The sequence below is a fragment of the Antechinus flavipes genome, chromosome 3, assembly GCF_016432865.1.
Source record: "Antechinus flavipes isolate AdamAnt ecotype Samford, QLD, Australia chromosome 3, AdamAnt_v2, whole genome shotgun sequence".
NCBI lineage: Eukaryota > Metazoa > Chordata > Mammalia > Dasyuromorphia > Dasyuridae > Antechinus > Antechinus flavipes.
The window spans coordinates 570,482,183-570,500,016 of record NC_067400.1 but is presented as its reverse complement, the minus strand read 5'-3'; the positions used below and the strand labels follow the sequence as shown (position 1 = coordinate 570,500,016).

The 17,834-nt window shown below is 32.9% G+C and overlaps 1 protein-coding gene across 2 annotated transcripts in view; it reads left to right on the top strand.

Moving 5' to 3' along the window:
* Positions 1 to 17,834, top strand: part of FOXJ3 (forkhead box J3) — a 145,002-nt gene that overhangs the window by 94,740 nt on the left and 32,428 nt on the right. Inside the window, exons 5-6 of one of the 2 annotated variants that reach the window (XM_051987914.1) lie at positions 2,546 to 2,629; positions 11,983 to 12,084. In XM_051987914.1, coding sequence (XP_051843874.1) covers positions 2,546 to 2,629; positions 11,983 to 12,084 — 186 coding nt within the window. The remainder of the gene's footprint in view (positions 1 to 2,545; positions 2,630 to 11,982; positions 12,085 to 17,834) is intronic. The other variant, XM_051987915.1, reaches the window with a different exon arrangement.

The following is a 17,834-nucleotide window of genomic DNA, read 5'->3' as shown; positions in this document are numbered from 1 at the left end:
TAAAAGTCAAGCTCACTGGCCTATCATTTGAAGACCAATGAATTTAACAAACTGAAGCATGTCCAGTGACATGGACATGAATATGACTATGATGGGGGAAGTGGTCTCATTTGTGTGATTTTACTAATCTAGGCAGTAGAAACAAAGAAAGTGATAAGTGGGGGGATTGGCAAATTGTGATTGACAATAGGAGTAAAGGCTTTAAAGGTTGATGAGAGGGAAATAAGTAAATAGTTGAATTGGTCATTCTTTGGGTAAAGATTGTACAGGGAAGTAATTGAGACTAAAACAAGACACAATGAATTAAGAGAGAGAGAGAAGTGGAGGGACTAAGGTTGCAATGTGGACTAAGAATAGATTTAGGAATGAGGTAGAAGGAAAGGTAGAAGAACAAGAGATTAGGAAGTAGCATAGCATTGACTCTCTGAGTTGGGTTTGAAAGTAAGGTAGGAGAAGTTGAAAACTTTTGTCCCCAGAAGAAAGCTAGGTTTTGCTTATGAAAGTGGTAGAGATTAATTCGGAAGAAGACTTTAATGGTAAAATTCGTAGAGCACAATAATTGCACAGAGCATTGTTTGTCTGAATTGAATAAGGATGAGAACCCTCAAAAGAATTACTGTGAGGGAGACCGGTCATTATGCAGAATAGGGGAGCAAGAGGTGTTGAATCTGTGATAGCCAAGGTTCAGGACACACAGACAGATTTGGCAAAGGCTTTTATTATATCACTTCCAAGGTTTTAATGATCTTCCTTGGTCTAGGATATGTTCAGGTCAGGTCCTAATTGATCACAGGTTTTCTTCCTGAGTCCATCTTCTTTCTAAGGTCTTCTGTTTGCTAATGGGGATGGGGAGTAAGAAGACAGTATATAAAACTTGTATCCAGGCTTATCTGGCTATGTTGCTTAATGATTCTTCATTGGTTAAATTAAAATATTAGAAAATTGTTGGAAAAAAAACTCCAGCCTCTGAGATAAGAAGTCTACTTGATAAAAACTACTGGGAAACCTGGAAAACAGAATGGCAGAAACTAGGCATATACCAACATCTCACACTATTTACCAAGTCAGAATGGGTTCATGGTTTATCAATTTATTTATTTGTTTTTCTTATGAATTTATGATTTAGAAATAAAGGTGGTACTATAAGCAAATTAAGAGAACAAGGAATAGTATACTATTAGGTCTTTAGAGAAGGGAGGAATTTATGATCAAAAATGAGAACATCATGAAATGTAAAATGTGTAATTTTAATTGCATTAAGTTAAAAAAGGCTTTGCACAAACAAACCAATACAACCAAGATTAGAAGGGAAGCATAAAGCTGGGAAACAATTTTTACAGACAGTATTTATGATGCAGGCCTCATTTCTAAAATACATAGAGAATTGAATCAAATTTATAAGAATACAAATCATTCCCCAATTGATAAATGATCAAAGAAGGTGAACAATCAATTTTCAGATGAAATTAAAATCATCCATAGCCATATGAAAATGCTTTAAATTACTATTGATGAGAGAAATATAAATTAAAACAACTCAGAGGTACCATCTCAAACCTATCCAATCAGCTAAAATTATAGGAAAAGAAAATTGAAAAAAATGATAAATGTTGGAGGGGATTTGGGAAAACTGGAATATTAATGGAGTGTGATTATGACCTGATCCAGCCATTCTGGAGAACAATTTGGAACTATGCTCAAAGGGCTATAAACTGTGCATACCCTTTGGTCCATCAATATCACTACTGGGTCTGAATCCCAGAGAGATCATAAAAAAGGGAAAAGGATCCACATGTATAAAAATGTTTATAGCAGACCTTTTTGTGGTGGCAAGGAATTGGAAATTGGGGATGGATGCCCATCAATTAGAGAATGATGAGTAAATGTGGTATATGAATGTAATAATACTATTTTCCTATAAGAAATGATGAGCAGATAGGCTCAGAAAAGCCTGGAAAGATATATATATATTTATATATATATATCATGCTGAGTGAAGTGAGCAGAATCAGGAGAACTTTGCATATAGTAACAGCAACATGGTGTGATAATCTGTTACACTTAGCTCTTAGCAATACAGTGATCTAAGACAATTCCAATAGATTTGGGATGGAAAATGCCATCCACATCTAAAGCAAGAACTATGGAGACTGATTGTAGATTAAAGTATACTATTTTCACTTTTTTGTCGTTTTTTTTTTTTTTTCTTGTGATTTTTCCCTTTTATTGTGATTTTTCTTTCACAACTTGATTGATACAGAAATAACTTAGATTGCTTACTGTCTTAGAAGAGAAAAAGAAAAAGAAAAATTTGGAACTCAAAATATCATAAAAATGAATGTTAAAAACTATCTTTACATATAATTGGAAAAAATAAAATATTAAGTGGAAAGAAAGAAAAATAATGTACTTTTTTGAAAATAAATAAGGCAAAAACTCAATTTTGCAATTGGAGCACTTATTATAAATTAAGTCTGGTTTTCTAGTCTAAAATATCTTTGCTTTAATAAAATGTTAAACTTATATATTTTTTCTTCACTTTTAGGGTTCTTACTGGGCAATAGACAACAATCCCAAGGAAGACACACTGCCTTCACGGCCAAAGAAGAGGGCAAGATCTGTAGAACGGGTAAAGTTCTTTGTCTAAGGCTTAATATAAATGTTGTTATGTGAGTTAAAATATCATTTTCTCAGTTTTCACAAATGTGAATTTATGGAAGGCAAAATGTTATTATAATCTGTACAGGATTATCAAACTCAGGTTCCTTCTAATTGAACCTCAGGAGATTGAACTCAGGTTCCTTCTAATACTGAATTCTCATATCCTAAGTATTTTTATTTTCTTTTTGTGTAGCACTTCATACTTTTCAAATCATTTCCTCATATCCATTATTTCATTTGATCCTCATAATAATAACATTAGGAAATTGGGCAAAGAGATCGTCTATATTTCCTATGTCAGGTTACTGAAAGAGAAGCTGATAAAAATCTTGCCTTAGTCAACACAATTAGACAGGGAGAGATGAGACTAACCTAGCCCCTAGATCTTCTTACTCCTATGTGGTGAATGTTTTTTTTTTTTTTTAAATTTTTATTTAATAATTACTTTATATTGACAGAATCCATGCCAGGGTAATTTTTTTTTTTTTTAAACAACATTATCCTTTGCACTCGTTTCTGTTCCAATTTTTTGCCCCTCCCTCCCTTCACCCTCTCCCCTAGATGGCAAGCAGTCCTTTATATGTTGGATATGTTGCAGTATATCCTAGATACAATATATGTTTGCAGAACCGAACAGTTCTCTTGTTGCATAGGGAGAATTGGATTCAGAAGGTATAAATAACCCGGGAAGAAAAACAAAAATGCAGATAGTTCACATTCGTTTCCCAGTGTTCTTTCTTTGGGTGTAGCTGCTTTTGTCCGTCATTTATCAATTGAAACTCAGGTCTCTTTGTCAAAGAAATCCACTTCCATCAAAATATGTCCTCATACAATATCGTTGTCGAAGTGTATATTGATCTCCTGGTTCTGCTCATTTCACTCAGCATCAGTTCATGTAAGTCTCGCCAGTCCTCTCTGTATTCATCCTGCTGGTCATTTCTTACAGAACAATAATATTCCATAACATTCAGATATGTGGTGAATGTTTTTGCTTTTTTATTACTATACCAATTTAAGATGGTAGGTTTTATATAATAAAGTTTATTTCTTTTTGTTTATCTGGTTACTGCAAATTCTCTAAAGCCCACAATTTAACTTATGTAAGAAATCCTTTCTGCTGCCCTTACCCATGTTACTATCACATTGTACAACAAAATGCCTAGTTGTATACTTTATAGAATTTAATTTGCTGATGTGCTATGAAAAGCAAGCTTTATTTAAGATCTATACAGTTCTTTTTATTCTTCACCATCCCTTTCCCTCCATACTTTGCTCATCCCAAATAGAAATTTATTAAATTCCCTCCAATAAGTATACTGAGATATTTGATCTTGGAAAAGGAGAGATGAAAGTGTCAAGAATTAAGGTATTCTATTCTTCAATGCTATCCTTGGTCTGAGGCTACTCTGCTATGAAACATTTCTTTTCATTTGGAAGTTAATTGCCATTTACTCCTTAAGATTTGAGACTAGTATTTTTTCTCCTTTGTCTTTGTGAAAATTATGAATTTGACAAACATGAACAATTATATACAAGAGGAATTAAATGAATCTCTATTACTTTGTTTTTTGTTAAGTATATATTAAACTTGTAATATTTAGTACCAACTGTGTTCTAATTTATCTCTTTGCTGAGCCTAATTTTTATCCATATCTGTATCAATATACCAGTGGTCAAGTCTCTTAACCTAAAAGGGCTAAAATTTAGCCCTTGGTTTCTACAGTTAAGTGGCACAGTAGATGTACTACTAAATTATAAAATATAGTATAATAGTAGTTTCTATAAGGGAGAGCAAACTCTTCCCTATGTTTAATCTCCTTGAAAAGTCCTTGCAAGAATTATTGTAGGAGAAGAACTAAGAAAATAAGAGTTCAGGAGAGATGTTGGAGAGATATTGGACAGAGATGAATAGATTTTGTTGCCCATTCCTGATTGAAAAACATTCCGACCTAAAGTTTCAGGACCTCAAACTAAGTTTATTAGGAGACACAGTGGGGCCAGATACTAGGTGTAGAGAGAGCCGAGTTAGAACCAGAAGACTTGGATTCAGACTTTGACTATGCTGTTTACTATTTGTTCATCGCTTTGGACATGACACTTTCACATCTCAGGTGTTCAGTTTCTTCATTTGTAATAGGAGAAAATTGGATTAAGGTCTTTTTCTGATTGTAACGTTCTTTGATTCTATGAATCAGGATTCTGAAGTGTAATAACTCTTAGGCAACAAACCTAGTAGTTTCTGGTTTACCATTGTTTTCAAAGGTATAGGATGTTATTATATATCTCCTTCTTAGCTCGACATCTATCTAGTTAGCTTGTATTTGTACTTCTGCCTTGACAGCCAAGTAATTTACATAACTTGATTGGTTTACAATATTCAAGCCTAACATGGTAAAGACCTATACATGCTTAAAATAGCTTTTTAGAATTTAATAATTGAGACAACAGATTTTGATCAACACTGCCCCAGAAATACATTAGCCCCGAATACAAATTGCATTATTTTTTAAATCAAATGTGTGAAATCTTGAATTAATCAAAAAGTGCAAAAGCATTTGTTGTTTTATAATATTTATAATTTGTTACTAAGGCAACTAAATAGCTCATTGGATGAAAATATTGCATTTGGAATCAAGAAGATTTGAATTCAAATTCAACCTCAGATACTTAGTGGCTATGTAACCCTGCACAAGTAACTTCACCTTTATCTGCCTTCTTTTCTGCCTTCTTGTTCTTTTAAGTTTAAATAATGGCACTTATCTCATGGGATTGTTAGAATAAAATGAGACAATATTTGTAAAGTGCTTTTTGAATCTGAAAGTGCTGCATAAATGTTAATCTATTATTATTTGAATATATATATGGAATTAGGTTATATAAATTCTAAACTGGATCATGGGGGGATCACGATGGGGGGAAATTCAAATCACATCCAAAATCCAAAGCATCACTATGCTTCTTGCAGATAATATTCCTCTTATGGGTTGTTTTTCCTTTATCCCTTTTTCTCATTGTAATTCTTAGAACTTTTCTTTTTTTTTTTTCAATTCTGACTGATATTGATTGAAAACTAAATAGCTCTTTGATCATGAGTTCTTTGTTTATTATGTTTTTAGCACAGTTTCTCTTTATATAATATGTGCAAGTTTTCCTTGTTGAAATTTGTTATTAATTTACTTGGAAATCAGTAAGAAAACAGGGATCAATTTGCGCACTTTTTATTTTCCACACTTTTCATAAGTTTTCTCCTTGTTGCATATTGAGGGAAAAGTATATTTGGTAGCTTTCTTAATAAATTACTTTGTCACCATCAAAAAGTTGGCCTAGGTCATAAAATTTTTTCACCCATAGTAACTTATGAAGAGAAAGTTTGTTAAAGTATAGAGTGATAGCAATTTTTGTTGAAGTGCCTTCACTGATAGAATCTTTGGAGTTAACATTATAATGCAACTCATATTTATTTGTTGTCTGACTTCTGTTTTTATCCACAAATGTTCTCTAAACAATCTACATTTACTTAGCTCTCTTGTCAAACTTTCCAGAAGGTCATTTTCTCCTCAGTTTTGTGTGTATATATGTATGCAATTTAAGGGGAAAAAATTGATAGTTTTTCAACAAACAGGGCTGCCACAAACATTTTAGCACACACAGGTCCCTTTCCCTTCTTTAGTATCTCTTTGGAATTTATAAGCCCAGTAGAAACACTGCCGGATCAAAGGGTATACACAATTTAATAACTTTTTGAATCAGTTACTCTTAAGATGTGATCAGTTTTCATTTATTATTACATATTTAACAATCTTCTGGCTCTATTTTTATATTTAAAATAAATTTTAATGGATATCTATATATACAGATAGAATCATATCAGTGTTTATTTTCATCAGCTCTTTCCCTAGTATTATTTTTCTTTAAGGCATCATAGATCTTGGACATATTGAGACATATTGATGATCTTTCACCTTATAATAATCCCATTTTGACTGTTCTATTTCTCAATAATTTTCTTTTTTTATTATAGCTTTTTATTTACAAGATTATGCATGGATAATTTTTCAGCATTGACAGTTGCAAGACCTTTTGTTCCAACTTTTCCCCTCCTTCCCCCCACCCCTTCCCCCAGATGGCAGGTTGACCAATACATGTTAAATATGTTGAAGTATAAATTAAATACAATATATGTATACATGTCCAAGCAGTTATTTTGTTATACAAAAAGAATCGGATTTTGAAATAGTGTACAATTAGCCTGTGAAGGAAATCAAAAGTGCAGGCAGACAAAAATAGAGGGATTGGGAATTCTATATAGTGGTTCATAGTCATCTCCCAAACTTCTTTCTCTGGGTGTAGCTGGTTCAGTTCATTACTGCTCTATTGGAACTGATTTGGTCATTTCTTACAGAACAATAATAGTCCATAATATTCATGTACCACAATTTATTCAATCATTCTCCAATTGATGGGCATCCTCTCACTTTCTAGTTTCTGGCCACTACAAAGAGGGCTCTTCTGGCTCTTTTTGAAGAAGACATTCACCACACTTTTCATTTCTTGATCCTAGATTTTTCCAAAGAAGTGTTTTTTTTTTTTTTTAACTTAGTGTTTTTTTGTTTGTTAAAAATCTTCCAGATACAGATATTAAATTTTTTTTAAAATAATTTTTTATTGACAGAATGCATACCAGGGTAATTTTTTACAACATTATCCCTTGCACTCACTTCTGTTCCAATTTTTCCCCTCCCTCCCTCTACCCCCTTCCCCCAGATGGCAAGCACTCCTATACATGTTAAATATGTCGCAATATATCCTAGATAGCATATATGTGTGCAGAACCGAACAGTTCTCTTGTTGCACAGGAAAATTGGATTCAGAAGGTAGAAATAACCCAGGAAGAAAAGCAAAAAATGCAAACAGTTTACATTCATTTCCCAGTGTTCTTTCTTTGAGTGTAGCTGCTTCTGTCCATCATTGATCAATTGAAACTTAGTTAGATCTTCTCTTTGTCAAAGAAATCCACTTCCATCAGAATACATCCTCATACAGTATCATTGTTGAAGTATATATTGATCTCCTAGTTCTGCTCATACAGATTTATTAATTAAATTATTCTAATTCTAAAGATTTCTTCTTTGAAAAACCAGAGGAACAGATAGCCATCCTGTCTTTGAATTTCTCTCACCAAAGCCATGTCTCCTCACAGTTTGAACCAATAAACCTTATTAGAAAATAAGATTCTTCATCTCATCTTCGTGCCCAACTGGAAACCATAATTATGTATCAAGTCAAGATGATTATACAGAGTAAATATCAGTGGCTTCACTGTCTCTTTTATTTCCTCTTAAGTTGAAGTAGAAACTATTTAGCTTGATTTTTTTTTTTTTTATCCACATTGGCCATTTTGCTATTCTCAGAGTCCCTAATCCATCTCTTTGCTTCAAACCAATTACTTTTTATGTCTAAAATGCATGTCCATTGCATTCTCTTACACCTGATTAATTGGAGGCACTTAAATGAGGTACTTGTCTAGAATTCTCTGGAAATAAAGAAATCTGATTAATCTAAGAAGCAGGGGGAAATACATTCAGAAATCTTTTTTTTTTTATTATTGAACTACTTATTCTGCATAAGACTATATACTAGCTGCTGAGATTATTACAAAAATGAACTTTTGAGGAGTTATAACCTAATTTACACATTAGTACTACATGAAATATATATGCATAAAATATATAGTGCTAGAATTCAGAGAAGGAAGAAATTCCTTTCCACTACAAAAATCTGGGAAAATTTGGGAAATGGTGTCTTATAATTTGAGTTGGTCCTTGAAGCACTAAATAACCTTCCCCATAAGATTTCAGCTTGTGAAGATTAGCAAGAAGAGGGGAGAGGAAGGAAGGACAGCCTAACAACAAAGAATAGTCTAAATGCTTTGTAAATCCTTAGTGCTTTCTATTTACATGAAATGTTATTAGTATATATTTCAAGGATAATAAATAGACCGATTTGAAAGAATACATGAGTTTTTTGAATATGGTGTATAGACCACATGAAGAGGAATAATATTAGAATTCTGGAAAGAAAGTTTAGAACCAGATTATGAGTAACTTTGAATGTGAGGCTAATGAATTTTGATTTCTCTTATTTCTCTAAGTTAGTTATGAAATTATATGGATAAATTAGAATAAGCTACCCTAGATTGGGAAATTAGATTAAATTAGGGAAAATTAAGGTACATTTAGATGATTATTATCATAACACCTTACTGTTGTCTAATACTTGGAGAAAATCATAAAGTAAAACAATTTTGTTTTTATAGCTAGTCTTCATAATGATGTGATCTCCACAGGCTACCTGGCCTTGGGGATGATGTAGTGCAGATCTCAAGCCTTCTTACTGGAATACAGCCATTTAGGAATGATGTAGTACTTCCCTTAAGCTATTTTGCCTTAGTTTACCTTATACAGTCAGGATGTTAAAGTCCAAAAATTGCTGACTGTTTGCCAGCCATAATTGTATGCCTGAAGCTAATGAACAGCGACAATGGGATGTTTAAAATTAACACAGAAGAAATACAAAATTGGATGTCTGCTTCTTGACCTAGTGATAAGTCAGGCCTAAAAATACACCTCCTGAGAATCCCTCCTACCCATCCCTCCACTTCTCCCCTTTCGCCTAGTGAATATGGGGAGAACACGTGTACACACAGTGTCCAAACTGCATGTTCTTTGAAGAACCTGACCATTCCTCAATTCTGTCTCAAAATCACAATATAGTATATCAGTGACATATGAAACACCTGGTTTTCCTCACTTTCCCCTATAAAACAACTTGCTTGTTGCATGCTCAATTGCTAGTTCCTTTATGGAATTTAGCCCGCTTGTGTTATTATAAACTTCTCTCTCTAAATTAGGGGATGGGTCTAAACCTGCAAATTCTTTTTTTTTTTTTTTAAACATTTGTTTTTAACATTTTTGAGTTCTAGATTTACTCCCTTATCCCCACCCACAAATAAGAAACTACATGTAAAGTTATGCAAAACATTTCTATAAAAGTTAAGAAAACAGATCTCCCACATTAATGAAAATAAAAACCCTCCAGAAAAATTAAGTTAAAAATAAAAGTGAGAGATAGAGTAATAGAGAATGCTTTGATCTATATTCAGTTTCTTCTGTGGGTATGGATCTGCAAAGTCTTTTTGAGACATCTTTTTGTCTGAAACCCTAATATTTTGGGGGACCCCTTGAATCCCCACAGAAATACACAGGATCACAAGAAGCTATAGCAGTAGAATAGAAGATAATTTGGTATAGTAAACAAATGACTAGATTAAAATATTAAAATTTGGATTTTAATTCTATTTTCAACACTTAATGAAGCTCGACATACTTTTACTTTCTTCCTCTTAGAGTTATTGTAAAAATAACTTATATAAAACACTTGGTAAACCATAAAGCACTTTATGAAGGTCTATTGCTATGTTTATTTTTATACCAAGATCAGTAAATCTTAGTTATTCCAAGAGACTTGGCACTCTTTATTTTCCTCATCATTTTATCCTACACTATAGGAATGTTTCTGTTTTGGAATTTCAGTTCTAAAAGATAATAGTTTTGTTGATATATGTAATTGCTTTTCCAATGCAGATCATAGATCCTTCTTGTCTTAAGGCATTTCATGAGTTGCTCTGATTCCTATTATGACTAATCTTGTGGTGATCATCCTTTCCAAATACAGCAAAGCCAGTACTCAAGACAGCTAGTGTATGACTGGCCCTTATGGTCCTCAATAATAGGAATTGCTGCAGATAGCAGTCTGGTCTTGTAGGGGTCCTAGAAGAGGAATTTTAGTGGAAAGGCAATTTGTTATGACCCAGTAAATACTTCACCAAGTAGACTTTTTTTTTTTGTTTGTTTTGGACCTTCTTTTAGACGCTCCTTCCAGATTTTTGTGCCAAATACCTAATCTGAGCCTTAACACAGAATTAGAAACCAAGGGCTTATATCAACATGCTGTTTTTCTTTTTCCTCTTTATTTTTCTCTTTAGTAGCTAAGGAAAAATTTACCTGGCATCTGTATTTGAAAGCTGGATAATTTGTACTGTTCTAATTTATATTTTACCTTTTCTGTCTCCTTTGTAAAAGAGCTACCACACAACTTCATAAAATAGTTATGTCTTAATATTACTGTTCTTGTTCACTTGTTTCTGTTATGTCTGACTCTCTGGCCCCATTGGGGTTTTCTTGGCAAAGATACTGGAATGATTTGTCATTGGAATGATTTGTCATTTTTTTCGGTAGCTCATTTTACAGTTGAGAAAACTGAGGCAAGCAGGATTAAGTAACTTATTCAGAGTCACACAACAACTGGGAAATGTCTGAGGCTGGATTTGAACCAAAGAAGATGAACCAAATCACTGAGTCCAGTGCTTTATTCACTGTTCCACATATTTATCGTCTTAATTTTAAATACTGTGTCCCCCTTATATTTGTTAAAATAATACTTATTGCCCCTTTATGTTTTTTGGTATGAAATATCCCATTTTCCTTCTGATCTAGTTATTAAAGAGGACAAGATTTCAAATTAAAAGACTTCAAGTTTGATTTTTAACTCTGTCATTTAGAAACTGTGTGGCCTTAGGCAAGTTACTTAATCTCTGTGGTCCTGAGTTTCCTCTTCTATAAAGTTGACCTGTGTTACCTCTATGGTTCTTATTAGTTCTGAAATCCTTTGATATTAAAGTGGTTGCATCCTCCCATCTTTGTATGTAATTGATTTTTAAATGCATTTGATCTAACAACCCTGTAAATAAAACTATTTAAAAATTATTGTTCTACTGAACCAAATTTACAGAGGAAATGCTGACCCAACTAGTAGAAAACCCAGCTTTTTTGATATATCTTTCTATAGTACAACCAGAATGTGAATATTTGAGTTCCAGGGAAAAACATATACCGATATCCCCACACACAAACATCCACCCACCCGTGGGGTGGGATGGGTAGATTTGTGTATCACTATAGAGGCTGAAGTATCTACTTATAAAAATATCTGATATACCATATTCTATTTTCAGGTTAATGGATAGTGGATGAATGATAACTTAAGCTTCATAATTTAAGATAGCTTCAGTGAATTAGGCTATAGCAAGATACAAAATTATAAAGGCCAAATCAGGCTCCACTGGATAGTTAATCTTTTTTTTTTTTTTAAACCAATAGTAGAAAGAAACAAACTGGAAAACTTAGTGAAATCCTTTAAAATTGTATTAACTTTGTTTCAGATTATAAGCTGCTAATTATTTGTTTTGTTCTTGCATTTTAGGCCTCAACTCCATATAGCATAGATTCAGATTCTTTGGGAATGGAGTGTATTATTTCGGGAAGTGCCTCTCCAACTCTGGCAATCAACACTGTGACTAACAAAGTAATTTCTTTCTTTTTTTTTTTTAATGTCAAGATGTTATTTCATAATTCATTTCACTTCCCTATATCATACTTTTAAAATGTTTTGTGTGACTGAATTTGAAAATAGTACAAACTTGTATCTCTTAAACATGGCACCACAATAGAGATATTAGTAGTAGTTTGGTTTGTGGACTGGTTCCTCTATAGAATTGCCTTGATGGGTTGAAGTGACTCTGGGTTCTTGAAAGTTTTTATTTACAGAACATCAATTTTTTTTGTTCTTGCCAAGGTAGAAATTCTTAATTGTGGTCTCAGTGATTAATTGAATGGCCCTATCCAACTAATAATGAAGAAATTTGTCACTAAAGTGTACCATAAATTAATGGATTTTCTGGTCACAGCAGTTCTTGAAGCCCCCCTATTAAGTTATAAAAGTAATTCTTGAAGGAAATATTTTGTGTTAGTGGAAAAAGTATCTTCACTGATGAAATAAAACTCTTGAACTTATAGAAATGGACTTGCTAGAATAGGATTCTTATAATCTGTATCAATATAGATTGATATTCTTTTTTTTTTTTTTGAGAATTTTGAGAATTATTTATTCTCTGCTAATTGATGTTTTCTCTTGGGTGAAAAAAGATTATCTTATAGCTAATATTTTTCTAGGCTTATAGTTTGCTTCCTTTTGGATGCTACAGAGAAGACTTTGATAAGGATGAAGGAAAGGGAAAAATATCTGGCTAACTCTTGGAAAGGGGCTCCCCATTTATTTATACCTTCTTCCTCTTTTCACAATTGTGAATTATTTGGAAGTCATAACACAGAGATTTCCATAATACTGATGTTTGTGTGATAAGGTTTTTACCCATATCTTTTTATGGCCAAAACCCCCACCAAAAAACCTAAGACAAATTGATCCACTTATTTCAAGTAATGTTTTGTGTAACAAATTTTTTAAGTAATAGCTTTTTTCCCCCCCAAATATATACCAAGATGGTTTTCAATATTCACCCTTGCAAAACCTTGTATTCCAAATTTTTCTCCCTTCCTCCTTTATTGCCTCTCCCCTAGACAGGAAGTAATCCAATATAGGTTAAATATGTGCAATTCTTGTAAAAATACTTCTACATTTATCATGCTGTGAAGAAAAATCACATTAAAAGGAGAAAAAAATGAGAAAAAAAACAAGCAAGCAAACAATAACAATAAAAAAAGTGAAAATACTATGTTGTGATCCACATTCAATCCCCATAGTCCCTCTCTGGATGCAGATGATTTCTCTCCATCACAAGTCTATTGGAATTAGCCTGAATCACCTCATTCAATAACAGTAATATTAAAGGTCTTTTCTGGTGTTGTGATAAAAGTGCTAGATTTGGCCTTATAAGATCTTGGTCAAGTTCCTCCTTCACAACTCACTAGCTCTTTGAAACCTGTTGAAAAATAACTTGTCCACAAGTTTCAGTTTTCTAACTTTCTAAATGTGGATAAATATCTATACACTTCACAGGATTATTATGAATAAAGTGATTTGTGAACTTTAACGTATATTATTACTATTTTAACTGGCATCTTAGAACGTACTGTGATCTTTTCCCATATATGTGTGTACCTGCACAACATGTATCTCTATGTATATATAGTCACATGGTGGCCAATTAAGACTTTCATTGTGATGCAAGGTCAGAAGAGGCAGACTTTTAGAAGTATTCTAAAATGTAGGTGTCCGTGTGTCCTGTGTACAGGATTTCTTATTCTATTCTCAAATCCCTAAGTTGAAAACCCAGAACATATTAATGGGTGATGCCTTTTGTTTTGCCTGGCATTTGAGTTACATATGCCTGTAGTAGAAGAGCTCACTTTAGTAACATTGTATTCTCCATAGGCATTTCAGTTGCTTTGGTCACAAAATTAATATGGGCACTGTGGCAGGGCAAAGAATGGGCAAGCTTTTAATTCATTTAATACGTTAATTAGCAAACTATTGTGTGCTTCTGCCATATTCCAGGAATTCTGCTAGGCACTGGAGATACAAAGACCAAGAGAAACAATCCTTGTACTCAAGTAGTGGCAGTGGAAACTATGAACATAAGTATATACCAAATACGTGCAAAACAGATACAAAATACCTTGGGGGAAGGAAGACTTGGTGTAGAAGATGGCATTTGAGTTGATTTAATTTTTCTTGTAATGAAGATGAAAATGGCATTGGCATTAGACCATCATTTAGGAAAGTCAGAATTCATATTGAAGAGAAACCTTGTAAATGTATAGAATGTGGGAAAGCCAGCTTTTTAGTATACTTCAGTTTTTTTCCAGAGATATCAGAGACTTTCCATTAGAATTCTGGGTGTGTCTGTATGTGTGTGTTTAAAATATAATTTTTTTTGAGACAAATTTTTTTTCCTTTGGTATACACTGGCTGCTACTATCAGCAGCAGTAGAGTTGTGCAAGTTTGTAACAGCTGTTAATCTCCAATTTCTTTCAGAAATGTAATTCATTCAAACAATCACATGTACACATACACATCACACACTTGCTCTCTCTCTCTCTCTCGATCACTTTTTGGCCTTGTGAAAAATATAACTTAAAAATATAAGTTGTGTTGTTATTTTCCTTAAATTTCCCTGTTAGAATAAGCAAAGATATTAGAGACCAAATGCTGATTCCTCTGTTGGCCTTGAAAGTAGTCATATAACTACCATTAATGTATTTAGTTTGTACCTCAATAAAACTTAACCCCTTACTGACAACTGAATTTATTTTAATCTTTTGATATGTTGATTTTAAAATAGTAAAACACAATTGCCAAATTTGATTTAGAATTCACATAATAAAATTGCATTCCATTTTTTTTAGGGGACTGAAAACTGAGAACTTTATTTAGAAAGGGCCTCAAAGGTCCTTTAGTTAAATATATAGCTAACTCTAGTAATCCTTTTTGTAGCATCTCTCAAAGTATTTATTTTTCTCATGGCCTTTTTTTGGTTTGAAACCATTTTTATAATTGTGCCTTTACTATTATTCAATAATTCTACTCTATTTTATTGTCTATGTACAATTCCAAAATGTTCATTTTTTTCTCACACTCTCAACTGTAATTGATACCTTCTCTCAAATTTCAGTGATACCTTCTAATTCACATTTTTGTCTCCTCAAAACATCTCAGCAATGTAATTCATCTTCTGTTAGAGGAGAAGTTCTTTTTACTCCTTCCTAAGGCTACCAATGTCTTTGATGCCATTCTGTTTTATCTCCTTCCAGACTTCGTTTCAGCAGTCATACCTTTTGTATGCATCTTTAGTTTTTTCTTTTCTCCTGGCAGATTTTCTACAAATATTCTCAAGTTTCTCAGATGCGTGACAAACTTGATGTTTTTCCATATGATTCCATCCTTAATTGAGGCTCTACACTATTTGAATACCATCCCATCTTTCTTTTCCTTTTATATGTCAAACTTCTTTAAAGAGTTATCCACACATTGAGTTAAGTGGAAGCATTTTCCCACCATTGATTCTTCCCCTCAATCCTTGGTAAAACAAGTTTTGTTGTACTGAAAAGGTTACCTAAGCTGACTTATTTCACAAGTGGCCTTTTCCCCGTTCTCACTTTCTTTGAATTCTCTGGCATTTGACAGCATTGGACTCATATGTACTTTTTGGACATATTCTCCTCATCTCTTGGTTTTAGAGTCACTTCTGGATTTCTTTCTGCCTCTGCTTCTATTCCTGACCTTTGAAATGGGAACTCATAACCCTCTCTCTACTAACCTTGAATCCCATTGCCTTCTCTAGTGGTGATAGAGAAGACATTCTAACTATGGATTCCAGGAGCTTGCCATTGGTCTTATAGTTATTCTGTACCCTCAAAGTCTCTGAACCCTACCATTTGCTCTTCTAGGGAATTTTTTCAAACCTGTGATGCCTTTCCCAATTAGACTGTAAGCTCTGTCTTCCTTTTCTTTTTATGTCTCCATAGTTAGCACACAGTAAGTACTAAAAAGTTATTTTTATTTTATTCTTTTTAGCTCCTTCTCCCCTTTATTTTTCTATACTTGCCTTGACTATTTTCTTCATTCCCTTGGTTTCATTTGTCACCTCTACATAGATCATTCCCTATATCTCCATCTATTTATAGAATAACTTTGTGTGATTGTCCCACCAGTACCTCAACATCTCCTAATTCATCACCTAATTCACTTAGTTAACAAGTTCTGTCAGTTCTCCTTTTTTTTTTTTTGACATCTCAAATTCATCCTTATTTTCAGTCATAGCTTTAGTGTCAGTGCTCTTTACTACCTTCCTAGACTATTGCAATAGTCTCCCAGCAGATCTTTTTTGTCATTATGCTTGCTTCCCCTATTCTTTAATTCTCATCACTACCAGATTTATTTTATTTTTTCTTCTAGACTTGTCATTCATCTCCATCAAACTTTTGGGGGGTAAGGGGTTGTCTTTGTATATTCCCAACTAAGTAAAGCTCAAACTCTTTTGTATAATATTCAAGGTTTCCATATTTCACTCAAAGTGTGCTCCATTTCACATGTTATGTACCAGCTATCCATTTTGTAGCCTAACTCTTAGAGCTGTCTATACTTTAAATTGCTTAATCTTATTCTCTCATTTGTATTTTTAGCCTTTTGCTGCCTGATTTTCTACCTCATCACTCAACTGTACCTGCCCTTTCCATTTTCTTAAATGACAGATCTGATAACTTTTTCCATAGTTTTTTGCCTTGTTTATCCTTTTGCTACTCTGGATACTTGAAAGATTGATACTTTCTTTTCCTGAATAGTCTCTCATTTCTAGGATTTTGTGAACTTGCTCTGTTTTGGTTCCTTTCTTAGTTTCCTTTTCTTGTTTTATTTATTGATTTGTCATCTATATCAGAGCTTTTTAAACCTTTTTCATTCACTATCCCTTTTCACCCAAGAAATTTTTACGCTAATCTATATATAAGATAGATATACAAATCAAACATTCACTAATAATAAATTATAAAGAAATTTATTTTAAAATAATTCTTTAGTATACATAAAATATTTACCATTTTTAAAGATGAAAACAAATTTGCATACTAATAAGACAAATAGGCTTACATTTACTTAAGAATTAAATCTTAGTGAAATATTTGATACCTCTTGCTGTTTGTTGTCAAATATTTTGCTACTCCGACATTGTTAGACCCCCTGCACAAGGTTGCCACAGACAGTTCAAGAAACTTTGATCTGTATGAAATCCAGATTCTCTGACTCCAGATCTCTTCATGTTTTTCTGTTTCTGACCCTTCCTCATATTTGTCATTTGTTAGGGAGCAAAATTTATTCTATTTTATTTGTGTGTCTCAATTTGTTGAGCTGTTCTGCCATCTAGGAGCACCCAGTTTGTTTGATTTTTTTTTTTTTGCTACCAAAATGTGATTCTATACATATATTGATTTTTATGGAATCTTTCTTTTCTCTCTTTGATTGTTCTGGGGCATATATGCCAGCAATGTAATCTTTGGGTCAAAGGGCATTAATGGTTTCCTTAATTTCAAGTTGTTTTCCAGAAAAGGTCAAATAATTCATAGTTCTACTATTAGCATATTTTATCCCCTTAACCTTACTAGCAATGATTCTTTCTGCTTTTTTAAAAATCATCTTTACCAATTTTCTGGATGTGAAATAAAGTCTAGAGTTTTATAAATTCTCATTTTTCTTACCAGAACAATCTTTTATATGATTGCTAATAGTTGGTGATTCTTTTTTTTGAGAACACTTTTGGAGA